The sequence below is a fragment of the Sceloporus occidentalis genome, unplaced genomic scaffold (genome assembly GCF_023333645.1).
Source record: "Sceloporus occidentalis isolate IW3139 unplaced genomic scaffold, rSceOcc1.0.p SCAF_265, whole genome shotgun sequence".
In the NCBI taxonomy this organism is placed as follows: Eukaryota; Metazoa; Chordata; class Lepidosauria; order Squamata; family Phrynosomatidae; genus Sceloporus; species Sceloporus occidentalis.
The window spans coordinates 54,950-80,523 of NW_028317245.1; the positions used below are offsets into that span (position 1 = coordinate 54,950).

The 25,574-nt window shown below is 56.6% G+C and overlaps 2 protein-coding genes across 2 annotated transcripts; both read left to right on the top strand.

Annotated features, from left to right (window-relative positions):
- The first annotated feature begins 561 nt into the window (after positions 1–561).
- On the top strand, positions 562–5,396 carry TRIM56 (tripartite motif containing 56). The gene is given in 3 exon segments (XM_089504322.1): positions 562–687; positions 1,389–2,969; positions 2,971–5,396. Coding segments are annotated over 2 exon segments (2,163 nt in total). The 5' UTR covers positions 562–687; positions 1,389–1,451; the 3' UTR covers positions 3,616–5,396.
- Positions 5,397–7,355: 1,959 nt separating this feature from the next.
- Positions 7,356–24,472, top strand: SERPINE1 (serpin family E member 1). The gene is made up of 9 exons (XM_089504272.1): positions 7,356–7,515; positions 7,724–8,022; positions 13,600–13,833; positions 14,060–14,254; positions 15,427–15,625; positions 15,770–15,870; positions 16,381–16,467; positions 18,744–18,827; positions 24,038–24,472. The coding sequence occupies exons 2-9, from the start codon at positions 7,725–7,727 to the stop codon at positions 24,073–24,075; spliced, it is 1,236 nt and encodes a 411-aa protein (XP_089360398.1). The 5' UTR covers positions 7,356–7,515; position 7,724; the 3' UTR covers positions 24,076–24,472.
- Positions 24,473–25,574: the final 1,102 nt, after the last annotated feature.

Consider the following 25,574-nt stretch of genomic DNA (forward strand, 5'->3'; position numbering starts at 1 on the left):
TTGGCAGGGAGGCCGCTCAGCCTCTGCAGGGCAGCTGGAGAGCCAGGGCTCGGCCCCCGGCTGCCCCTCGCCCGCTCTCGGTGGCTCTTTCCCGGCCTCTTCCTGGAAGGCGCAGAGTGGCCTTCTTCAGCCTTGGCCCAGAGAGGGGAAGTCAGAAAGAAAGGCAACTCTATTTGTACCCCGCTTTTTGTAACACTCAAAGCGGCTGAAAACACGTAAAGCAGACAAGAAGATACACAAGCCTCCCGCCTTAAATGTTGGACTACGATTAAGCCAGTGTTTGCCCGGGATGATGATGATGGGAGTGGAGCCGGGCGGGGAGGGAGGGGTGGGCTTCACCGCCATGGGACACAATGGCTGGCCCTTTCGGCCCCTGCCCCGGACAGGAGAACAGCCCTCCCTCCGCCTGGCCTCCCTCGCGGGGTTGGCGTTGGCGGCGGAAGCGGGAGGAGCCTCCAAAGCCCAAGGGAGACCCCTCCCTCCCTCCCTCTCCCTGGAAGGGGGCCCCAGAGAGAGCGGGGAGCGGGAGGGCCAGGCCCCCGGGGAAGGAAGGAAGGAAGGAAGGAAGGAAGGAAGGAAAGGCGGCCGAGTTTCGCTTTCGGTTCCGCTGACTCTCTGCCGCGGAAGGACGGAGGGACGGAAGGGGACCCAGAAGAGGAGGAAGAAGGGGCTCCCCGCCGGACAGAGGTCAGGGCTCCCAGCCTCCCGGCCAGCAGCAAAGAAAGGAAGGAAAGAAGGCAGGTGGACTTCGGCCGGACCCCCCCCCCCCGAGACCCAGGCAGGAAAAGCAGAGACCTCCCGACAGCCCCCCCCACGAGCAGGGGCCCAAGTCGAGACCCCCCCCCCGCGGAAACTGGGGAGCCCCCCTTCCCCCACTCCCAAACCCATAATCTACCAGACGGGGGGAGCCTCGCCCCTGGGATTGGTAGGGAACACCCCCCTCTTTGGAGAAGCCACGGCCATGGGGGGGGGGACCCGGCTGGAGCCCCCAGCGGCCTAGAGGCAAGAATGGATTCCCAAATAAGAAGGGATTCCTGGCAGCCCAAGAGTCCCGCCTGCGGCCTGCCCTATTCTCCCCCCCCCCCCCCGTAATGGTCGCCTGCCTTCACGTCGTTCCTGACTCATGGCGGCCCTAAGGAGAGCCCATCCGGGGGCTTTCTCTTGGCCAGAGAGTGTGACTTGCCCAAGGTCATCCAGTGGGCATCCCAATCTTGGTCTCCAGAATGTCAGTGCAAAGCTCAGGCCGCTGTGCCAGGCAGATGGCAACCTGCCCCCCCCCCACACACACACACATGAGGCGTAACCCCCTCCTTAGGTTTCAGAGGGGACTGTGTGCGAGGGGCGACCAGTGCCCCTGACTCATCCTTTCCTCCCTCTGTCTCCCGCAGGACGCTGGACACTGCTTACTCTGGGCACAGGCGGCCCCCTTTGCTCACAGTTCCCCACGCAGCATGGCTGGCGCCAGCGGACCCTCCGCTTCCGCCTCCTCCTGCCTCTCAGAGGCCCTGGCCAGCGGCTTCCTGACCTGCCCCATCTGCCTGGAGCGCCTCTCTCGGCCAAAGATCCTGCCCTGCCTCCACACTTACTGCTACGGATGCCTCGAGGGACTGGTGGCCGGTCAGCGCTGGGAGAAGAACGAGGAGAGTCAGGAGGAGGAAGTGGCCAAGGCGCAGGAGCTGCTCTGCCCCGAGTGCCGCACCCGGGTCACCCTCCCGGCCGCAGGGGTGGGTGGCCTCAAGACCAACTTCTTCATCAATGGTCTCCTTGACCTCATCCACCCTGCAGGGAAGGCACCCCCAACCTGCACTTTGTGCCCACTCATCGGCCAGGAGGCTGCCCAGCCTGCCGCCTCACGCTGCCTGGACTGTGCGGATGACATGTGTCGGTCGTGCGCCCGCGGCCACTGCTGCTCCCGGCTAACCCACACGCACCAGGTGGTGGATATGGAGGGCTACCTCTCGGGCCGCTACGACCAGGAGATCCGGGAGCGCCAGGCTGCCCAGTGCAAGGAGCACCCAGGGGAAGCGCTGCGGTTCTTCTGCACCCCCTGTGCAGCCCCCCTTTGCCGGGAGTGCCGCCTCGGCCCACACCTGCAGCATCCGTGCCGGACCTTGGCTGAAGCAGCCGAGGAGAGCCGCCCAGTGGTCGAAGGGCTCTTGGTGGGAGTGGAAGATGCGGTGGGACGCCTGGCCCAGAGGAGGGCCAGCCTGGAGGCAGCAGCGGAGGCGCTGGAGGCGCTCCAGGCCAGGATCCGGGCCCAGGTGGAGCAGGCCTGTGCTCAGGCAGTGGAGCGGCTGCTGGTCCACCAGAAGGAGGTGCTGGCCCGGCTTTCGGACTTCATGGAGGAGCGGAGGAAGGCCTGGGCAGCGCAGCAGTCGGAGCTGGAGCTGCAGGAGCAGGTGGCATCCAGCATGGCGACCTTTGCCCGGAGGGTCTTGATCCTGGGCCGGGAGGCAGAAGTCCTCTCCCTGGAGCAGATGATCTCAGAGCGGCTGAAAGGGCTGCAGGGGGGCTTCTCCTGGGAACCTCCAAGCCCCCGGCTGCCCCGGCTGGAGATCCAACCGGAGCTGGAGGGCAGCCATAACCCCTTCTGCCTGGAGTTCCTGGAGGTGAAAGAGGAGGAGGAGGAAGGACAGGAAGAAAAGGAGGCCAGCAGATCAGCAAAGAAGAGAAGGAAGAAGAAGCCACAGCAGCAGCAGGCCCAGAGCAGGGAAGAGGGCCTCAGGACCCCCTGCCAAGAGAAGCTCCCCAGCGAACAGACTGCCACCCCTGACAAGGAAGCCACCGCACCCCCTCCTGCCCCTGCTGATCCCCAGCTCAGCCCCAGGCCCCTCTTCTCCTGCAGCTTCTGGGTGAAGATCCCCACAGACAAGCGGCGGCCCCAGGTGACTGGCCTCTGCCCCTTTGGCTCTGGGGAGCTGCTGGTGGCTGACGAACAGAACCGGCGGCTGAAGCGCTTTTCCCTTCAAGGGGGGGGAGTTTAAGGGGACCGTGCCGGTGCCTGGAGACGTGGCCCCCTTCAGCGTGGCTGCCCTGGGTACCAAGGTGGCCTTCACGGCTGGTTCAGAGCTCTACCTCCTGGATGGGAAGGGCGGCCTGGCGTGGAAGAAGGCCCTCCAGAGGGGGCAGGCGAGCCATGCTGTGGTAGCTGTGGGGGGCGACCGCCTGGCGGTGAGCGTGGCCGGACACCTGGAGGTCTATGATCTGGAAGGGCGGCTGGTGGAGAAGGTCTGGCCAGAGGGCACAGCTGAGCGCTGCCTGGTCTTCCTAGCTGGGCGCAAGGGGGGCTTTGCAGGGTCTGACTGGTACCGACGCAGCGTGGTGCTCTTCACGGAGAGCGGGGAGCTGGTGACCGAGTGCCGGGAGGAGAAGCTGGGGGGGTGCCATCCGGGGGCCGTGTGTGCTGACCCCCTGGGCATTGTCTATGTGGTCTTGCGGGAGCTGAATAAGGTGGTGGCACTTTCTCCGGCCGGAGAGGTGCTGGGGACCTTCCTGGCAGCTGAAAATGGCATTGACCGGCCCCGGGTGGCCACTGTGGCCAGGGAAGGGCGGTTTGTGGTGGCCCTCAGCAATGGGACCATCCATGTCTTTAAGATTAGGTATCAGGGCAAGTGAACCCAGTGGGTGCAGCACAGAATGCTGGTGGGGGGGGAGAAAGGGGTTGTTTGGGAGGGGAATCCATGAGAGTGGACATTGGCCAAAGTGTGTGTTTGTGGAGGTTGGATTTGTGTGTTTGAGCCCTAAGGAAGAGGAAGGGGAGGCTGAACACCTCAAAGGGTAAGGAGGGGGCATTGCTTGCTGCCTTTCCTCTTCAGATGCCCCTCAGGTCTGCCCCCCCCCCCCCCCGCAGCTACACAACCTCCTCCAGAGAAATGCTAAGGATCAGGACAGTTTGAGGATATGAGAGGCCACCTTCTTCCCTGAAAACCTTTATGGGCAGGACACAATAGTTCCTTGTTTTTTGTCTTTTTGGGTAGTGATGGTTTGTGAGGGGAGAGGGGCGATGGGAGGTGAAAGAGGAATTCGCAAGAGTTCGCATCCAGCAAACACTTGAATCCACCGGGTTCAAATTTCCTGGCAATTTAGGCCCAAGTCCAAATGTGGGCATCTCCTCCAGGGGAGAGTAACACAAAGCCTTCCTACTGGGATGGGACCCTTCCTCACCCCAAACCCACCCACCCCTTTTGACCTCAATGAAAGCTGGCCCTCAGACTCCTGCCCCCGCTGTGGGATCCCTGGTGGGGCAGGGGGCAAATGCCTTGTGAGTTCAATGCCAGCCAGGACTCCAGGGCCAACTCAGCCTGGCATTCTTCTGAGGTCGCTAAAATGAAGACCCAGCTTATTGGCGACAATTAACTAACCCATTGTAAACCACTTAGGAAGTGCTCAAGTGCACAGATAAGCAGTAGAGAAATGTATTTGCTATTGCTATTGTGAGTGGGCGTCGTTCCCTCTGTGGGCAGCAGAGGGCAGAGAGGAGCAAGGCCTTCACCTGATGGGACCCAAGGAAAAGGGGCTGGAGGAGGGGGTTCTGGCTGCTTCTCTCCCCTCCCCCCAGCCTTTTTTTGGCTCTCTTGGAAGAGGAGGCAATGCTTCTGGAGCTCCCAAGACAGTAAGGACAGAGAAAGGGGTGCTTTGCAATGTAAAATGGGCACCTGAGCAAAGCCCTCTGAGGTGGGGCAGAGATTTCTGGGGGCAAACCCTTCTCTCTGTGTGTAACTGCAGCACAAAACTCCAGGGTTGGCCTGGTGGAATCAGAGGCTTTTCCTCTTTTGGGGCTCCCTTGCCATGGGGAGATGTGGTACCAGGGAAAGGGGTCCCTTCCCTGCCCATCCCTGCACTCCTTGGGGCCTGGCCAGGTCTTTGCAGGGCTCCTGGGTTCTGTCCAGGTTTGAAACAACTGTTGCCATGTGCCGGTTTCTGGTTGCCAAATACTACGTGGCACAGCAGAGTGAGTGTGTGTGAAAGAGATAGTGAAATGAACAACTAAAAATTTGGGAGCTGGTCTACACAATGAACCTGGCACTCCAGCCTTCGCCTGCTGCGCTTGGGAGGAACCAAGGCAAATCTCACTGAGGAGTCTCACCTGTCTCCCATTTCAGCTTTTTGCAAATCATTTGAGACAGATAATTGCTTTGTTGCTGTAATTTCCTGACAGCATTGAATGTAATACTACAACTGGAAGGCCATCTGTCAATGGGGATGCTTTGATTGTGATTTCCTGCATGGCAGGGGGTTGGACTGGATGGCCCTTGCGGTCTCTTCCAACTCTATGATTCTATGAACTCTTGTTTGTTCTCCATCACCCTCTTTTTGTAACACACACACAGAGAGACATTTTCATTGCTGCACACAAGGAGAATTGGGTCCAGACTGGAATAAATGTGGTTCATGAAGCTGCTTCTCCAGTTCTGAGATTTTGTACCCCATGAAGGTTTCCTTTCCTCTGGCATGAGCGGCAGAGGGCAGCAGAAGAGGACACCCACCAGGCTCTTCCCAGGGGACAGGGAGGCAGGATTGGCACCAGGCCCATGCTGGGCGAGGGGTCAGTGGGGCAGGACTGGCACCAGGCCCATGCCGAGCGAGGGGTCAGTGGGGAAAGATTGGCACTTGGCCCATGGGACATGGTGGGCGAGGGGTCAGTGGGGCAGGATTGGCACCAGGCCAGTGGGGCATGGGTGGACGAGGGGTCAGTGGGGGGCTTGGGGCAGGCCACCCGCAGCTGGTCCCACACCGTAGTGGTACCCTTTCTTGGCCTCCTCTATGGCTGGAGTGTGTCAGAGGACGCACTGGGCGCCTGGGCAAGGGAAGGAGGGGGAGCGTGTGCGCATGAGTTCACATGCATTCACACAAACGTCACCTTGCCCCATCTGGGAGAGGGGCATCCATAGGCCTCTTGAAAGTAGATGGCCTTCACAATGTCTGACGCTAATTCAAGATACCTCAGTGTTAGTGTTAGAAGCATCATGTAGAAAGTACACCTCTGGGACTAAGGAAAGGTCTGTCTGGCACGAAGCCCCCTTTGCTTAAAACAAGCCAGAAGGGCCTCCAGAGCTGAGCCTCTTGGTCCAGGGCAGGACACCCAACCTCTATCGGAAGGCTTCCAGCAAATAACATGATGATGATGATGATGATGACGACGACTTCTTAAAGTAAACACAGCCCCTTCCCTTTCCCTCCAGGCGAGGGAAGTCCAGGGCCTTCTTCGGAGGAGCCCTTTTTGGGCGAAGGGCTCTTGGCCTCCGGAGTCCCAAAGGGGCATTTCTCTTGGCCTCCCCAGAGCCCCCTCTCCTTGCCCCCTGTGTGTGTGTGTGTCTGTGAAGGATGCGAGGGGCAGAGGTGGACCTTTAAATGGGTTGAAGGCGAATGGATGGAGGAGGAGGAGGAGGAGGAGGCTTCTCTAAGAGCCAATGGAACCCCCTCCAGAGTCAGAGGCAGGCTCTTGGGGGGTCCTCCTTGTGGGGAGGGGAGCCAAGCGGGGGTCCCTGGGGCGCGATCCATCCACGGGGCTCCTGGCCCGAATCCTCCCTCTTAGGAGGGCCTTGCCGCCTTCACCGAACTCCCTCCTCCGTCAGCAAAGCCTCCCCTCCCCTCTTTCCACGACGGACGCACACGTGTACACTCGTTCCCACGGACACTACAAGCAGACCCTCGAAGGGCGCGCCTCCAGCCAACCGCAAGTTGCACAGCTATTGCATAACCTTGGACCCTGGACTGCGAGGAAACTGCCGCTTCGAGTTGTCTTTGTGGCCGCTTTGACCCGGGGCTTCCTCTGGGCCGCCGCCGCCGCCGGGAGTGACGCGGGGCTGAGTCAGGGCTGGCGGGGGGAGGGGAGGGAGGGCCTTCTTCCGAGACCAGTCCTTTGCCCCTCCCCCGGCCGCGAGCCCCGCTGGGTCTGGGCTCCCGACTCAGACCCCCCGCCGCCTCCGGGGGGGGGGTCTTTGTATTTTGACTTTTGCTGCCTTTGCTTTGTAATCCGCCTTGATTCCACAAGGAAAAGGCGGCATATGAATAAACCATATTGTTGTTGTTGTTGTTGTTGTTGTTGTTGTTGTCTTCCGGCCCAGGAGCTCCAGGGAGGGTCGCCCCGAAGGAAGCAGGGGCGGGGCGGGGGTTTCCCGGGGCTGGGGCAGGATCCGTGGCCGAAGGGCGGCGGGGTCACCGGAGGGCCAGGGCGGGACTCCCCGGAAAGCCCCTCCGTCCCTCCCTGAGTCAGAGCGGTCCCACTCTGCAGGGCTGGCCCGCCCTCCCTCCGCCGGCGCTGGGGCTGGGCCTCTGTCTGCTGGGTCTGGCGGCCGGTGGCTCATCATTCCGGGCGAAGGAAGGCGAGGGCGAGGGCGAAGGCGGTGACTTCATCGCGGCTTCCTTCCTTCCTTGCCGTCGGGGGCCGATAAAAGGGGCCTCCGGGCGGCGGCGAGAGGCAGAAGCCCAAGCCCGAAGGGAGACAGTCCCTCCGCTCCGCGCCGCCGCCTCCTTCGCCAGAGACCCCTCGGTCGGAGAAGCCCCTCGGGGCAGGTGAGCGCCCTCCCTGCCTCCCTCCTCGCTTGGCCCGGCTTTCCAGGCGTCTCCCCCGAGGGTCCCTGCCGCGCCTCTCTCCTGGGACCCTCGGGGTCAGCCAGGCGGGGATTATGGAGGGATCAGGCGGGAGGGGCGGCGGGGCTTCTTTTTCTCCCCCCTGACCCCCTCTCCTCCCCCGCCCCCCCCCCCCCGCTTTCCTTGGCAGGATGCGTCCTCCGCTGCTGCTCAGGCCCCCCCTGGCCGCCTTGGCCGGACTCCTGGCCCTAGCACTGGGCCAGCCCCCGCCGTCGCCCCGCCGCTGCTTCCCGGGGGGGCTCTCCTGCCTGGCCAGCCGGGCCACCGACCTGGGCGCCAGGCTCTTCCGCGAAGTGGCCAAGCCCTCTCCAGACCGGAACGTGGCCCTCTCCCCGCACGGCGTGGCCTCCCTCCTGGACATGGTGCAGCTGGCGACCGACGGAGGAACCCGGAGACAAGTGGAGCGAGCCCTGGGCTACCGGCTGAACGGTGAGGGCCAACTGGGGGGGGGGGGGTCGGCCCCTCATGGGCCCCAAGGACCAGCCAAGAGGGACCCCCACTAGCGGAACAAGGCCCTGGTGGCCATCCCTCTGAGAATAGTGGCCCTCTAGCCCTGTGGGCCAGGCCAATGAGTGTAGTACCCCTCTGGCCCTGGTGGCGATCCCTCTGAGAATAGTGGCCCTCTAGCCCTGGTGGCCATCCCTCTGAGAATAGAGGTCCTCTAGCCCTGGTGGCCATCCCTCTGAGAATAGAGGTCCTCTAGCCCTGGTGGCCATCCCTCTGAGAATAGAGGTCCTCTAGCCCTGGTGGCCATCCCTCTGAGAATAGAGGTCTTCTAGCCCTGGGGACCATCCCTCTGAGAATAGTGGCCCTCTAGCCCTGGTGGCCATCCCTCTGAGAATAGAGGTCTTCTAGCCCTGGTGGCCATCCCTCTGAGAATAGAGGTCTTCTAGCCCTGGTGGCCATCCCTCTGAGAATAGTGGTCCTCTAGCCCTGGTGGCCATCCCTCTGAGAATAGTGGTCCTCTAGCCCTGGGGACCATCCCCCTGAGAATAGTGGCCCTCTGGCCCTGATGGCCATGCCAATGAGAGTAGTAACCCTCTGGTCCTGGTGGCCATCCCTCTGAGAATAGTGGCCCTCTGGCCCTGGGGGCCATGCCAATGAGAGCAGTAGCCCTTTGGCCCTGGTGGTCATCCCTCTGAGAATAGTGGCTCTCTAGCCCTGGTGGCCATCCCTCTGAGAATAGTGGCCCTCTGGCCCTGGTGGCCATCCCTCTGAGAATAGTGGCCCTCTAGCCCTGGTGGCCATCCCCCTGAGAATAGTGGCCCTCTAGCCCTGTGGGCCAGGCCAATGAGTGTGGTATCCTTCTGGCCCTGGTGGTCATCCCTCTGAGAATAGTGGTCCTCTGGCCCTGGTGGCCATCCCTCTGAGAATAGTGGCCCTCTAGCCCTGGTGGTCATCCCTCTGAGATTAGTGGCCCTCTGGCCCTGGTGGCCATCCCCCTGAGAATAGTGGCCCTCTAGCCCTGTGGGCCAGGCCAATGAGTGTAGTACCTCTCTGGCCCTGGTGGTCATCCCTCTGAGAATAGAGGTCCTCTAGCCCTGGTGGCCATCCCTCTGAGAATAGTGGCCCTCTAGCCCTGGTGGTCATCCCTCTGAGAATAGTGGCCCTCTAGCCCTGGTGGTCATCCCTCTGAGATTAGTGGCTCTCTAGCCCTGGTGGCCATCCCTCTGAGAATAGTCGCCCTCTGGCCCTGGTGGTCATCCCTCTGAGAATAGTGGCCCTCTAGCCCTGGGGACCATCCCTCTGAGAATAGTGGTCCTCTGGCCCTGATGGCCATGCCAATGAGAGTAGTAACCCTCTGGTCCTGGTGGCCATCCCTCTGAGAATAGTGGCCCTCTGGCCCTGGGGGCCATGCCAATGAGAGCAGTAGCCCTTTGTTCCCTGGTGGTCATCCCTCTGAGAATAGTGGCCCTCTAGCCCTGGGGACCATCCTTCTGAGAATAGTAGCCCTCTGGCCCTGGTGGCCATCCCTGTGAGAATAGTGGCTCTCTAGCCCTGGGGACCATCCCTCTGAGAATAGTGGCCCTCTAGCCCTGGTGGCCATCCCTCTGAGAATAGTGGCCCTCTAGCCCTGTGGGCCAGGCGAATGAGTGTAGTACCCCTCTGGCCCTGGTGGTCATCCCTCTGAGAATAGTGGCCCTCTGGCCCTGGTGGCCATCCCTCTGAGAATAGTGGCCCTCTAGCCCTGGGGACCATCCCTCTGAGAATAGTGGCCCTCTAGCCCTGGTGGCCATCCCTCTGAGAATAGTGGCCCTCTAGCCCTGGTGGTCATCCCTCTGAGAATAGTGGCCCTCTGGCCCTGGTGGCCATCCCTCTGAGAATAGTCGCCCTCTGGCCCTGGTGGCCATCCCTCTGAGAATAGTGGCCCTCTGGCCCTGGTGGTCATCCCTCTGAGAATAGTGGCCCTCTAGCCCTGGTGGCCATCCCTCTAAGAATAGTGGCGCTCTAGCCCTGGTGGCCATCCCTCTGAGAATAGTGGCCCTCTAGCCCTGGTGGCCATCCCTCTGAGAATAGTGGCCCTCTGGCCCTGGTGGTCATCCCTCTGAGAATAGAGGTCCTCTAGCCCTGGTGGCCATCCCTCTGAGAATAGAGGTCCTCTAGCCCTGGGGACCATCCCTCTGAGAATAGTGGCCATCTAGCCCTGGTGGTCATCCCTCTGAGAATAGTGGTCCTCTAGCCCTAGTGGCCATTCCTCTGAGAATAGTGGTCCTCTAGCCCTGGTGGCCATCCCTCTGAGAATAGTGGTCCTCTAGCCCTGGGGACCATCCCCCTGAGAATAGTGGCCCTCTGGCCCTGATGGCCATGCCAATGAGAGTAGTAATCCTCTGGTCCTGGTGGCCATCCCTCTGAGAATAGTGGCCCTCTGGCCCTGGGGGCCATGCCAATGAGAGCAGTAGCCCTTTGGCCCTGGTGGTCATCCCTCTGAGAATAGTGGCTCTCTAGCCCTGGTGGCCATCCCTCTGAGAATAGTGGCCCTCTGGCCCTGGTGGCCATCCCTCTGAGAATAGTAGCCCTCTGGCCCTGGTGGCCATCCCTCTGAGAATAGTGGCCCTCTAGCCCTGGTGGCCATCCCCCTGAGAATAGTGGCCCTCTAGCCCTGTGGGCCAGGCCAATGAGTGTGGTACCCCTCTGGCCCTGGTGGTCATCCCTCTGAGAATAGTGGTCCTCTGGCCCTGGTGGACATCCCTCTGAGAATAGTGGCCCTCTAGCCCTGGTGGTCATCACTCTGAGATTAGTGGCCCTCTAGCTCTGGTGGTCATCCCTCTGAGATTAGTGGCCCTCTAGCCCTGGAGGCCATCCCTCTGAGAATAGTGGCCCTCTAGCCCTGTGGGCCAGGCCAATGAGTGTGGTACCCCTCTGGCCCTGGTGGTCATCCCTCTGAGAATAGTGGTCCTCTGGCCCTGGTGGCCATCCCTCTGAGAATAGTGGCCCTCTAGCCCTGGTGGTCATCCCTCTGAGATTAGTGGCCCTCTAGCTCTGGTGGTCATCCCTCTGAGAATAGTGGCCCTCTGGCCCTGGTGGCCATCCCCCTGAGAATAGTTGCCGTCTAGCCCTGTGGGCCCGGCCAATGAGTGTAGTACCTCTCTGGCCCTGGTGGTCATCTCTCTGAGAATAGAGGTCCTCTAGCCCTGGTGGCCATCCCTCTGAGAACAGTGGCCCTCTAGCCCTGGTGGTCATCCCTCTGAGAATAGTGGCCCTCTAGCCCTGGTGGTCATCCCTCTGAGAATAGTGGCCCTCTAGCCCTGGGGACCATCCCTCTGAGAATAGTGGCCCTCTAGCCCTGGTGGTCATCCCTCTGAGAATAGTGGCCCTCTAGCCCTGGTGGTCATCCCTCTGAGATTAGTGGCCCTCTAGCCCTGGTGGCCATCCCTCTGAGAATAGTCGCCCTCTGGCCCTCGTGGTCATCCCTCTGAGAATAGTGGCCCTCTAGCCCTGGGGACCATCCCTCTGAGAATAGTGGTCCTCTGGCCCTGATGGCCATGCCAATGAGAGTAGTAACCCTCTGGTCCTGGTGGCCATCCCTCTGAGAATAGTGGCCCTCTGGCCCTGGGGGCCATGCCAATGAGAGCAGTAGCCTTTGGCCCTGGTGGTCATCCCTCTGAGAATAGTGGCCCTCTAGCCCTGGGGTCCATCCCTCTGAGAATAGTGGCCCTCTAGCCCTGGGGACCATCCCTCTGAGAATAGTAGCCCTCTGGCCCTGGTGGCCATCCCTGTGAGAATAGTGGCTCTCTAGCCCTGGGGACCATCCCTCTGAGAATAGTGGCCCTCTAGCCCTGGTGGCCATCCCTCTGAGAATAGTGGCCCTCTAGCCCTGTGGGCCAGGCGAATGAGTGTAGTACCCCTCTGGCCCTGGTAGCCATCCCTCTGAGAATAGTGGCCCTCTGGCCCTGGTGGCCATCCCTCTGAGAATAGTGGCCCTCTAGCCCTGGGGACCATCCCTCTGAGAATAGTGGCCCTCTAGCCCTGGTGGCCATCCCTCTGAGAATAGTGGCCCTCTAGCCCTGGGGACCATCCCTCTGAGAATAGTGGCCCTCTAGCCCTGGTGGCCATCCCTCTGAGAATAGTGGCCCTCTAGCCCTGGTGGCCATCCCACTGAGAATAGTGGCCCTCTGGCTCTGGTGGTCATCCCTCTGAGAATAGTGGCCCTCTAGCCCTGGTGGCCATCTCTCTGAGAATAGTCACCCTCTGGTCCTGGTGGCCATCCCTCTGAGGATAGTGGCCCTCTGGCCCTGGGGGCCATCCCTCTGAGAATAGTGGCCCTCTGGCCCTGGTGGTCATCCCTCTGAGAATAGTGGCCCTTTAGCCCTGGGGACCATCCCTCTGAGAATAGTGGCCCTCTAGCCCTGGTGGTCATCCCTCTGAGAATAGTGGCCCTCTAGCCCTGGGGGCCACCCCTGTGATAATGGTGGCCCTCTAGCCCTGGGGGCCATGCCAATGATAGTAGTAGCCCTCTAGCCCTGGTGGTCATCCCTCTGAGAATAGTGGCCCTCTGGCCCTGGTGGCCTTCCCTCTGAGAGTAGTAGCCCTCTGGCCCTGGTGGCCATCCTTCTGAGAGTAGTAGCCCTCTGGCCCTGGTTTCCATGCCTATGAGAGTAGTAGCCCTCTGGCCCTGCTGGCTTCCCTACTGTCTGCAGGCCCACTTGGGAGACCATCCAGGTGGCAGTCTCCATCATCCAGAGGCAAGGAGTTTCGATGCTGGATCTCGACTGGCCCTCCTTTGGCTGGCCCTCAGTCTCCTGCTGTTCTCCTCCAGCATGGGGGGGGGGCTCCTCGGGCCCAGTTTTGGGGGTGCTCCTCCATTACCCACCCACCCCAGTTTCCCCTTCTTTGCCTCTATCCCTGGTCCAAACACCCCAAGAGCCACCTCTCCTCAGTGCCCCCTTCTAACCATTTTGGGACCCTCCTCTGCCCGATTCCTTTTGGAAGTGACAACCACAACTCCTCACAGTCCCCAGGGTGGTCCCCTGTCTGGAGCCATGGGGGCAACAGGGGCAGTTTTGCATCCCATTCCTTCTCCAAGAGCAGCCAAAACTACCGCCCCTCCCCACTTTTCCAGCCCCTCTGCCCCCCCATTTGCTTCCTTGCTCCCTCCTCACTGCCAGCTCAGAACCCTATCTGGGTATGAGGGGTGCCTGTCAACAAATGACCCCCTCCAGAACCCTGAGCTTTTCCAACCTGTGGGGTCACTTTACTGTGCTGCCCATTTGAGGTTGAGGCTGAATCTGTGGCCAAAGTGTGCAGCCACAGACACTGCCAGGTGTGCCCCAGAGGCAAAGCACCCCACCCCCCCAAGCTATCAGTGCGAGACCTGCTGAGCCAGAGGGGCTCTGTTGGGTCTCAGGCCGACCCTGGGTGCAACAGTGTCTCGCCTCTCCCTCCTTGGAGGCAGTGGAGGCTTCTCCACAGAAGGGCTGCCTCTTGGCCTTGACCCCCAGGACTGGCAGGGGCAGGAGGCCTGGGTCTTCCTGGCTGACCCTTATCTGTTGCCTCTCCTGGGTGCAGAGCGAGGACTCCCCAGGACCTTGCGGCGGCTACAAAAGGCACTGACAGACCCCAAGCAGCAAGAGGCGGTGGCCATGGCGGATGCCCTCTTTCTGCAGCGAACCCTGGCACTGCGGCCTGAGTTCCTGCCCCGCTACCACCGGGTCTTCGGCCAGTCAGTCAAGCAAGTGGACTTTGGGGAGCCAGAGCGTGCACGTGGCATCATCAATGCCTGGGTGGAGCAGCACACGGAGGGTGAGCAGAAGGGCAGTGGGGGGCACGTGGGGAGCACATGGGGAAGTGTGAAAGCAGTCCTCTCACAATAGCCATGCCTGCCCATGGCCCAGTGTCTAGAGAGGCCTCCTTGAGGGACCGGCAAGGGGGCAGTGGCTGAGCCCCAAGGCTGCGGGTGGGGGGCAGGGTGTCTGGGTCTGTGCCCTGGTTTCTGCTCCCCGATCCAGCCCCATGTCTCCCTTTGCAGGCACAATTCGGGGCTTCCTGCGCAAGGGGCTGCTGGGCCAGCTCTCTCAGCTGCTCCTGGTGAACGCTGTCCACTTCAGGGGCCAGTGGGCACTGCCCTTCCCAGAGGCCGCCACCCGGCAGCGCCTCTTCCACAAGCCAGACGGGCGCACCGTCTCCGTCCCCATGATGGAGCAGACTGCCAAGTTCAACTATGGTGAGTGGGGGAGGAAATGGGGGCTGCAAATGGGGATTAGGGGTTCCGCTGGGTTATCATGGAGCCTATTTAGCTGCCTATTAGCTTCCGGGCACAGTACAAGGTGTTGGTTATCACCTATAAAGCCCTACATGGCCTGGGCCCAGTCTACTTGAAGGAACGCCTCCTCCCATACAATCCTCCCGCACACTCCGATCTTCCGGGAACAGGGACGTAGCCAAGGGGGGGGGGTTCTTGGGGTCTGGACCCCCCCTTCCATTAGAAAAATGAATGGTGCGTGCTGCTGCGCCGCCACACTCAAGCCCATTATAATGGTGGCACTTAGTCTGGACCCCCCCTTCCTAAAATCCTAGCTACGTCCCTGCCGGGAAAAACCTCTTACAATCTAGAAAGACCAGACTGGTTGTGAAATTCCCGGAGGTCCTTCTCTGCCTCTGCTCCAAAAACCTGGAATGACCTCCGGAAGAGATTCACCAGTTATCCTCACTCGAGGCTTTTAAAGAGGCGGCAAAAACCTTCCTCTTCCGGCAGGCCTTCCCCGATGGATAATGTCCTTTTGTTATTTTCCTTTTATTATTTTTCTTATTTTTTTTTTTTATTTTGATGTATTGTTATGTGCTTTTTAACCATGTTTTACTGTTTAATTTTATATTTGGGAGGGAGGGTTGGGCCAGGGTCTTGAGGGGCTTGTTGTTTTTATTATTGTGTATTGTATGAACTTTGTTGTTACCCGCCTCGATCCTCAAAGCGGAAGAGGCGGGATATAAATAAATATTTTTTATTATTATTATTAATTATTATCCGGTGCAATCAGGGCTGAGGATCCCTGAACATGTGTAGAGTGCCATCCTTTCCCTAGCTGGGAAGTCTCATGTGGGAAATCCCACTGGACAATGGAAGAGGATACCGAAGACCACCCAGTCCAACCTGTTTCCGCCGTGCCAGAAATCCCACCTAATGCCGCTTGGAGAGGAAAGGACTGAATGGTGGCCCTTGGCATCCCTTCTGGCTTTGCTCTTTTGTAGGCCTTATATATCAGGGGAGGAGCTGCGGGGAGATTTCTTCTGATGCAAAGGGAGGGCCACAGACACTTCCAGCCCCTGGTCCTGGCCCAAGTATGGGGGGTGCTGAGGCCAGGGGCATGGGCTTGATAACCCCCTCTTCCCTCCCAGGCGAATTCTCCACCCCAGACCAGGTGGAGTATGACGTGGTCGAGCTGCCCTACCTTGGGGAGGCCCTCAGCATGTTCATTGCCACCCCCTTCGAGGTGGAGGCCCCACTGTCAGCCCTGACCGACATCTTCGATGCCCAGCTGGTGGCTGAGTGGAAGAGCAACATGACCCGGGTCACCCGGCTCCTGGTCCTGCCCAAGTAGGTGCCCTTCCCCGCCTGGCCACCCCTCTGCCAGGCCACAGGGTGGGTGGGGGGACTGGGAAGGAGCTCTCCAATGCCGCCTCCCCTCCTCCAGAGGGGCAGCCTAACTCCCCTGACCTTGTCCCCCCACCCACTCTGCAGGTTCTCCTTGGACAGTGAGGTTGACCTCCGAGGGCCTCTGGAGGCACTGGGCATGACGGACATGTTCGACGCCTGCAAGGCCAATTTCAGCAGCCTCTCAGGTCAGTTCCCTTGGAGGGCTGTCTTTGGGGCCCAAGGTCCTGCCAGAGTCGCACTCAAGACAGTCAATGGTTTCAGCCCTCACCCCAAGGCTCAGATCTTAGATAGATACCTTCATGCGCGTGCAGAATGCCCATCCCTCATAGACAGAGGCGCCTCTCTGGCCTGGACTGGCTGCACAGCTGCTGTGGGGGCTGCTTCCCCTGGGATCCCAAACTCATTTGAGGTTTTAGGGGGTCCTGTTCCCACCTGTACTTTGTGAGTAGAGCAGGCTTGTGAGAGTTCCTCTGGGTGCAGAGCTTGGGAAAGTTACTCTTCTGGACAGTAGCTGCTTTGCTCAGGCAGTCCAGCTTGTTCCCTCCTTGGGGCGTTTCTCTGGCTTGGGGGGGGGGAATAGCCAGGACTGTGTAATGGTCAGCTCCCTGCCCCTTCCTCCTGCCCCTTTCCTGTTTGGGAGCTTGCCCCCGCCCCCCAACACTGCTCCCACACTGACCATTGCTCCTTCCTTACAGACTGGAAATCTCTCTTTGTGGCTCAGGCTTTGCAGAAGGTGAAGATCGAAGTGAATGAGAGCGGGACAGAGGCCTCTGCTGCAACAGGTGGGTGCCCCCCGGGCTGCTGTGGCGTCGGGGGAGGGATGGCTGCCTCCTGATGGGGGGACGTGTTCCTTGTCCCGTTATACCATTCCTACCTGCCTGCCTACCTATCATTCTCTGCACTCCGTAAGAAGAGTATGGGTGCCTCTCCAAATAGCATTTGGGGGAGGGCAAGGGGGCCAAGGGTCTGATCTGGGGCTGCCTGGAGGAAATGTGGGGCCCGTCCTCACGGCAGAGGCCACATCGAGAGGAGGGCTGTTTCTGTAGCCTCTCAGGGCAAAAACAACCCCCTTGGAGGTGGCACATTTCCTGGGGCATCATGAGCCCCACACGGAGGGGGCCCCTCTCACGCTGCGCCCCCCATGGCACCGCAATCCCACCACATCTGCCCATGGGTCCCCTGTGGATTCCTGGGACTTGTAGTTTGGGTAGGCACCAAAGATCTGTGGTTGAGAATTTTAGGTATCTCACTGAACTGCAAATCCCAGGATTCCATAGAATCACAGTGCCATGGCAGCTAAAGTGGAGTCATAGCACTATAACTGTGTTGTGTAAAAGGACTATGAACTCTCTGGCCTGTTACAGACTGCCAAAATAAAGCTGCTTCGGGTCTCTTTGGAGGTATGCTGTTTAAATGATGCATGCATTCTAAGAATCCGGAAGCTGCACCAAAGCTGCACTCCAGTGCTTAGGAATGGAGTGTGGCTTTGGTGCAACCTCCGGACTCTTAGGACCCATGCATCATTTAAATAGCATACCTCCAAAGAGACCTGAAGCAGCTTTATTTTGGCAGTCTGTAACAGGCCAACATCTCCTCAAATGGATGAGGATGATGACGGTCTCACTTTCGCCCTAGCTTTGCAATTCATGGAGAAAAGGGGATTTGCCCAGGTTTTGACCTGCCCTTCAATTCTGGATCAGTCCATCATGATCCCAGCCGGTCTTTGTCCTGTTAGTAATGGGAGGGATCCGTTTCTCTCCTGGTTGGTTCCTCCAAAGACTGACAGGCAAGGGCTGGTTCTCCCCAGCAAACCCAGCAATGTTCTGGGATGGGGGGAAGAGACTGGGTCCCTTTTGCAGGCCCCCCCATCGAGAGAGACTGGGGGGGCTGCCCCAGCTCACAAGGGGTTCCTTGGTGCTGGGGGGGGGTTATTTGTGAGGCCCTTTTGACATCATAAATACAAAAAACCACTTGAATGAAATCCCACAAATTACAGCGGGGGCCATCATAATGCAGGACACTACCTTGAGTGATAATAAGTGTTTTGTCCCAAGAGCGATGCTATGGACTTTGGGTGTAGTAAGGCCTCTGGCTCTCGGGAACACAGCCAGAACAAAAGACTTGTCCACAAATTTCTTACGTTTCCAAAAGCTTTACTGGTTATAACACAAAAAACACAAAACTGATTTCTTCTTTTTCAATAGTCCTTCCTAAATACCTTTCTTCCTTTGTGGACTTATCTTTTTGTCAAAGGAAAATACTCTCTCCAGCTCTGACTTGGCTGAAATCTTACTACACACTGAAAATAACTAGAGGGAGACAGTATGAGACACTGGGATTTCCCACAATCCTTGCCTTTCTTAAAGCTGTAGCTCTTTATTTTCCCTCTTAAACTAATACATAGAAAACCTAATATAATGTCAACTAAATATATGTCTCAAGAGCATCAAAGATGCTCTGGAGGCATGACAATAAGAAATATAAAGCCGTCCATAGAATCATAGTTAGAAAAGACCCAAATCCAGTCTGCCCCCTTTTGCCATGCAGCAATCCACAGCTAAATCCCTCCCAAAAGATGCCCACCCAACCTCTGTTTAAAGACCCCACAAAGAAGGGGGGTGCCACCCTCCAAGGCAGTCCACTCCATTCTCAAACAGCTCTTGCAGTGAGTGCCAGCCCCACACATGGTCACCCAGCTCAGGGGGGCTGCCGGGGGTGATGGGCAAAAGGGCACACTCATCCCCTCCTTTTCTGAGGCTGCTGCCGTGGCAAAGCCTGAGGGGTGGTGCTTGGCCATTCTCAGCCCACAGCAGGAGGAGGGCCTGACCGGGTGTCACCCCTCTTCTCAGGGATCACTTGGCGTGAGTTGCCTCCTGACCCCCAATGATGCCACAGCTTACAGTCAAAGTTCTTCTTAAGGTGGGATTTCTTTTCTTGCCATTTGAATCCAATGGTTTATGACGCAGCATAAAACAAGATACTTGCTTGCATCTCCCCTGTGAGATCCCTTCAGATATTCCTAAAACGTCTCCCATTTCTCCTCCCTCCCCGGCTGCAGCTGCCATCATCTACTCCCGGATGGCTCCTCTAGAGATTGTCCTGGACAGGCCCTTCTTCTTCGTTGTGCGGCACAACCCAACAGGTAAGGAGGGGCACTGCCTTTTGGGGGGAGCCTCAGACAGTGCCCCCGTTGCTGCGCCCTGCCTTCCTTTTCCATCCCACAAGGATTCTGCCCCACAAGCCTCTAAAGAGTCCTGGGGGTCCTGCTGCCTCTTCTCTCAGCCCCCAGAGGACCTTGGGCTCCCCAGCGTTGCCCCAGAACTGATTTGCAAGGACAGTGTCCCCTGTTTTGACCCACAAAGAGACATTCCCTCCCTCCCAATTCCTTCAGTGGTCAGGAGGTGGACCAGCCCTCCAGAACTGATGTTCAGGGTCACTGTGGGCTGGAAGGCCATTTGAAAACATGGCAATAACAGTGAAAGTGCAGCTCAAGCAGCTCACTAAAAGCCCAGCTGGAAAGGCTGCTGCCGCTGCTGCCGCTGCTGCTGGGTGCCTTGAAATTATTTTTGGCTTGTAAGGCGATCCTGTTGGCTGAAATTGTTCAGAGAAATTTCCACCATCCATGGCCTTCCTTGGAGTGGGGCTTGCCCAAGACACATATATCCAGGGCACTCCCAGGGAGCACTGAGTGTGAGTCCAGCCCTGGTCTCCCAGAGGAGTCCAGTCCAACTTCCAATAGCCAGTTAGTCGGCCCAAAGCCTATTGAGAGAAGAAGCTCTTTCCCTCTCTTGCTCTTTCTAACAGAAGGCTGATGCCTAGAAATTGAACAGGTGCATCTACCACCTGCTAAATTCCTGCCTGGCATCTGCAGTGGTGCCACTAGGGTTGCTGTCACCTGGTGTGGGTGCCCAGAAATGGCTGCTGGAAGGGGGGGAGCGAAAGACTGCCCCATCTCTCCCTTTCATCCATTGCCTTGTTCACTCCCCCCCCCCCCGGCTGCAGGCTAGACAAACAGCTGAATGGGGGGCTGAATGGGGGGGGGCTGTGGTGCAGATGCTGGGCAGGGAGGCGATGACCTTTCTCAGTTGTCCAGAAGCCATGCCAGTCTCATGGGTGTACATTCCCCTGCCCCATCTGGGGTGTCATCCGGTGTGGCCCACACCCCCAACATCCCCATGTGATGCCCTTGGGCATACAGATGTCAAAGTGGTCCCCCAAACTCATTCTTTATTACTTGGCAGCCAGGGGCACAAGAGAGTGTTGAGGGGGGAAGGTGCACAGGTGTGTGGTTTCATTTGTGCCACCTGCACTGGAGAGTAAGAACTTCATTTATTTCCTTCTTACCTAGAAGAACAATCTGAGAATCAGGAGGGGATTTGCACCATTTTCAGTTAATCTGAGGTTTTTGGACATCTTTGAAAAATATCATGATGGGCTTCTCAGAGAAAAAATATCCGGGGAATTGTGTGCCTTCCAAAAACCCCTTTGCAAACCGCCATTGAAATACCATGCCTTGCAATGCAGCGCTGCCCCCTGGTGGCTGCCCGGCAGTGTTGCCAATGTGGTGACTTCACACGAAAATGGGGGTTTTTTAAAACCTTTGGTGTGATTTTGGTGCCTGGCTCTATTTTGGTGCCAATTTGGTGACTTTTGCACATTTCAGCTCCAGCCTGAGCGAGGCTGGCTACAGAGCAACCATCCTTTGGAGTTGTCACACACTCACAGTTTTCAGCCAATCTTGTAGCACCTTTGAGACTCACTGGAAGAAAAGTTGGCAGCATGAGCTTTCCTAGACAAGCGTACTTCCTCAGATCATAGAATCATAGAATTGTAGAGTTGGAAGAGACCCCAAGGGCCATCCAGTCCAACCCCAGTCTGCCATGCAGGAAATCCAAATCAAAGCATCCCCATTGACAGATGGCCATCCAGCCTCTGCTTAAAGACCTCCAAGGAAGGAGACTCCACTACACTCTGAGGAAGGAGTTTGTTCCACTGTCGAACAGCCCTTACTCTCAGGAAGTCCCTCCTAATGTTGAGCTGGAATCGCTTTTCCTTTAGCTTACACCAATTGCTCCATTGTGTCCTATTTTCTGGAGCAGCAGAAAACAAGCTTGCTCCCTCCTCAATATGGCATCCCTTCAAGTATTTAAACAGGACTATCATATCCCCTCTTAACCTTCTCTTCTCCAGGCTAAACATCCCCAGCTCCCTCAGTCGTTCTTTATAGGAATGGTTTCCAGACCCTTCACCATTTTAGTTGCCCTCCTTTGGACCCATGGCTCCAGTTTCTCAATGTCCTTTTTGAATTGTGGGGCCCAGAACTGGAGACAATATTATTCCAGGTGGGGCCTGACCAAAGCAGAATAGAGTGGCACTATACCTTCCCTTGATCTGACACTATACTTCTATTGATGCAGACTAAAACTGCATTGGCTTTTTTTGCTGCCGTATTGCACTGTTGACTTATGTTTAACTATTGGTTTACTTGGACTCCTAGATCTCTCGTTCAGCCAGGTGCCCCCATAATCCTATATCTGTGCATTTCGTTTTTCCTCCCTAAGCGCAGTGCCTTACATTTCTCCGTGTTGAATTTCATTTTGTTAAGTTTTGCCCCAGCTTTCTATTCTGTTCAGGTCATTTTGAATCTTGATCCTGTCCTCTGGAGTATTAGCTATTCCTCCTAATTTGGTGTCATCTGCAAATTTGATAAGTATGTCCCCAATTCTGTCCTCCAAGTCATTGATAATGATGTTGAATAGCCCTGGGCCCAGGACAGAGCCCCACTGGACACCCCACTGGTCACTTCTCTCCAAGATGAAAAGGAGCCATTGCTGACCATCCTTTGGGTTCAGCCGGTCAACCAATTGCAAATCCATGTAACAGTTGCCTTGTCTAGCCCACATTTTACAAGCTTGTTTGCAAGAATGTCAAGGGGGACTTTGTCAAAGGCCTTACTGAAATCAAGATCTACTACATCCACAACATTCCCTTCATCTACCAAAATGGACATTTTATCAAAGAAGGAGATCAGATTTGTCTGGCATGACTTCTTTCTCTGAAACCCATGTTGACTTTTTGTGATGATGGCATTGCCTTCTAGATGTTCACAGACTCTCTGTTTAATGATCTGCTCCAGAATCTTTCCTGGGATTGATGTCAGACTAACTGGACGATGATTGTTGGGATCCTCCTTTCCCCCCTTTTTGAAGATGGAGACGACGTTTGTCCTCCTCCATTCTGCTGGGATCTCTCCTGTTCTCCAGGAGTCCTCAAAGACTATTATGGCCAATGGCTCCGATATGATATTTGCCAGTTCTTTTAATACCCTTGGATGCAGTTCATCAGGTCCTGGAGACTTAAACTCATTTAGATTAACAAGGTATTCCTCTACTATCTCTTTACTTATTCTGTGCTGAAATCCCCCTATTCTGTCCTCTGCTCCATTATCCTCAGGTTGAGTTCCCTTTGCCTTTTCGGAGAAAACTGAGGCAAAGAAGGTCTTGAGTAACTCTGCCTTTTCTCTGTCTTCTGTTAGCATTTTGCCATCTTCTCCATTCAGTGGCCCTACCCTTTCCTTCTTCTTCTTCCAAAAAAGCCCTTTTTGTTGTTCTTAACCTCTCTGGAAAACCTGAGTTCATTCTGGGCTTTAACTTTTCTGACTTTACCCTACAAATGCCTGCTATTTCTTTGAATTCCTTTTTTTGTGATTTCCCCCTTTTTACCATTTCTTATATATCTTCCATTTCAAACTTAGCTCCGTTGAAAGTTCCTTAGTCATCCATCCTGGTTTCTTGAGACATCTCCCATTTTTCTTTCTCACTGGAACTGTTTGAAATTGTGCCTTCTGTATCTCCCTTTTGAGAAAGTCCCATCCGTCCTGAACTCCTTTATCTTTTAGTATTGTTGACCATGGGATCACACCCAGTATTTCTTTTAGTAAAGATGCATAGGAATTGTAGTGTAGCGGGTGACCCCAAACCCACAAACCCAAAGGCCCATGGCCTGCCAGAGGACAAGCAGAATCAAGGAGACCGAACTGGCTAGAATAAAAATGCTTTATTCTCTGCGCAGGGCAGCAGCACACCATTGTAGGCGTCACCAAGGCTGCAGCACTGATGGCTTCTTGCCACCCCCCTTTTATGCCCTTCGCAGAGGGCTGTTTTCTAAACAACAAGCGATTGGTTGCGTTCACTGTTCACTCAATGGTCCTGTATTTTCTTCTTGGCATTACATCTACTTGGAGCTTGGAATGTACAGAGATAGCTAGCTACTGCAAAAGAGATACTTAGCTGAGCTAGGCTCTTCAAGGCCGCTGGTTAAACACAGGCCATTGTATTCAGAGTTCTCTAGTGAAAGGAGGGGTGAGTGCCTGCGTGTGATGTGAGTGTGTACGGTGGACACACACAGGAGCAAAAGGTAGGGGCCGTTTGCCCATCTGCACTTTACTCTGTAGCTCATTCTATGAGTCTACTGTAACCACTGATTCTTTTGCAAAGCCATGTACAGAAGCAGAAAGCACTATTATGTCCCTCTCAGTAGTTCATTGTGGCACCAGAGCTCTTTCTCACAAAATTACACTTCCCAGGGTTCCCTAGCACTGAGCCAGGGCAGCTAAAGCAGTCTCAAACTGGATTATTTCTGCAGTGTGTCTTGGACCCAACTCAGGCTTCATCTTCACTACAGAGACAATCCAGTTTCATACTGTTTTTACTGCCATGGCCCAGTGCTATGAAATCCTGGGAATTGTAGTTTGTTGTCACACCAGAGTTTGCTGAGAGAGAAGGTTGAATGTCTCACAAAACTAGAATTCCCAGGATTCCATAGCACTGAACCAGGGCAGTTAAAGGGGTGTCAAACTGGATTATTTCTGCAGTGCAGTTGCAGCCAAACACGTTTCTATTTGGCACAAAGCTTCCTGGAGCCCCTTCATGTCAAAAAAAGAATCTTGAAAGATTCTTTGGTTGGTTTTAATGGTAATTTAGAGAGTTGAAATAAGTTATTTTTATTCAATTAGGGTTACGTTACGGTTAAGATTCGCCATATTTATAAATAAAGGTTAATAATAATAATAATAATAATAATATTAACATTACGGGGACTTTGGGGGGATTTTGAATGAATATTTGGTGTGATATAGGGGGATTCGGTGTGTTGGTCAAACGTTTGGGGAAATATCTTCCAGGCTTGGTGGCTGGTGCTGGGATGGCAGAGTCCGGCTCCTGTGTTTTCCTGGGGGGGGGGGGGGCGCCCTTCCCGCGTGGGTTGTGCGCAGGCGCCTCCGGCCGAGTGGGGAGTCAGCGAGGCCCCTGTGCCCCCCTCCAGGGTCTGATGCGCATCTGTTCCCCGTTGCAGGTGCTGTTCTCTTCATGGGGCAGGTGATGGAGCCCTGAGGCCTGGAAAGACCACCTCCCCCTCGAAGACCTTCCTCTCCAGGGCTCCTGCCATGATCCACCGAAGTCTTCTTCCTCACAGTGGAGCAGAAGCTAAAGCCTCCCTTCCACACAGCCAGCTATGTTTCTCCACGGAGAGCCTGAGGAGTTTCCCCGAAGACCGAGGGGGAGAGGGACCCCAGAGAAGACCCCCCGAAGGGCCGAGGGGGAGCCTGGGGGGAGGGGCGTGAGCACAGGAGCAGGCCTTTGGGTGCCTTCGCACCACATTCAGGAGGGGCTCTGAGGACGATGGGAGTCCCCCCCCCGGGAAGAAGCGGGGTCCCCACGGGCACTTTGGGGGGACAGCTGTACAGGAATGTGGTTTAGAGTTGTATGTAAATATATGTTTCTCTACTGACCTGCAGTGTGCTGACTTTTCACTTTGGCAAGGATAATAACAACAACAATAATAATACATTTACTGATATACTACTAATAATAATAGTAATACATTTACTCTCCCTCCCTTTTTGCAGCCTTGGGCTCTGTGACCTCGCTCTTTGCGGATGGTGAGCAGGGAGGGAACAAAATAGCACATGCGCCTAAGGTGCAGACTGGAGTGCGTGGCCATTGAAACGCATGGGACCCCAATATTGGCAAGGCTTCAGACTGGCCGGGGCTCTTTAACGGATCCCCTGGGAAGCGGAAGGGACACTGTATTTCTTACCCGCCAACAACACAGATAAACCACACCAGTTAAAAAGGCACCATTTCACACACTCATCAGTTCAAAAGGGCAAACAAGCCCATCAACAGGTACAACAAGTCACCCTGCAGAGGTCTCTCTTTCCCTGGGGGGGGCTGAATATGACCTTTGGCGCCAGAGGAGACCCCCGCGCAGGTGGTGGGGATGGGGAGGGGGTCCCGCTGCACAAGGATCCCTGGCGACACAGAGGTCAGATGCGCAGAGAGGGGATGGGATGCAAATATCCCTTCCTCTGGGTCCCAGATCTGCTTCTGGGGGCAAAGCTATGGCACGCGTGCCATCTCTCTGGCGTGCGACGCCATTTCTGACGGCACGTGAGAGACGGGAGGGCGAGGGCCCTTTTCTCTTCCCCTCACCCTCCTGGGCCTCCAGCTGTCTCTGGGGAAGTCCCGCCCCAGACGTTTCATTCTCATGGAAGCCCCGCCCCCTGGCTGTGAGTAACGTGCGGCGCAGGAACGCCTTTGGGTTTGGGCACTCGGTATCTAAAAGGCTTGCCATCACTGCGCAAGGCCTTTCTGTATGCAGGCCGCTGCAATTAATAGGAAGCTGTTGTGCTTCTCTTCTCCCACCATCAGTCATTGGCCTACCTTTCAGGGCTGTTGTGAGGAACGGGGGGGGGGAAGTGCTCTGATGTGTGTTTGAAACATGCGCGTCCTCAGCCTTCATGCATTTACTCGGTTCTGAAGTCCCATTGAGTTCTGAAAGGTTGGCTTCAGCGCCAAAAGTCACAGGACTGCAGCCTATAGCTTCTCTT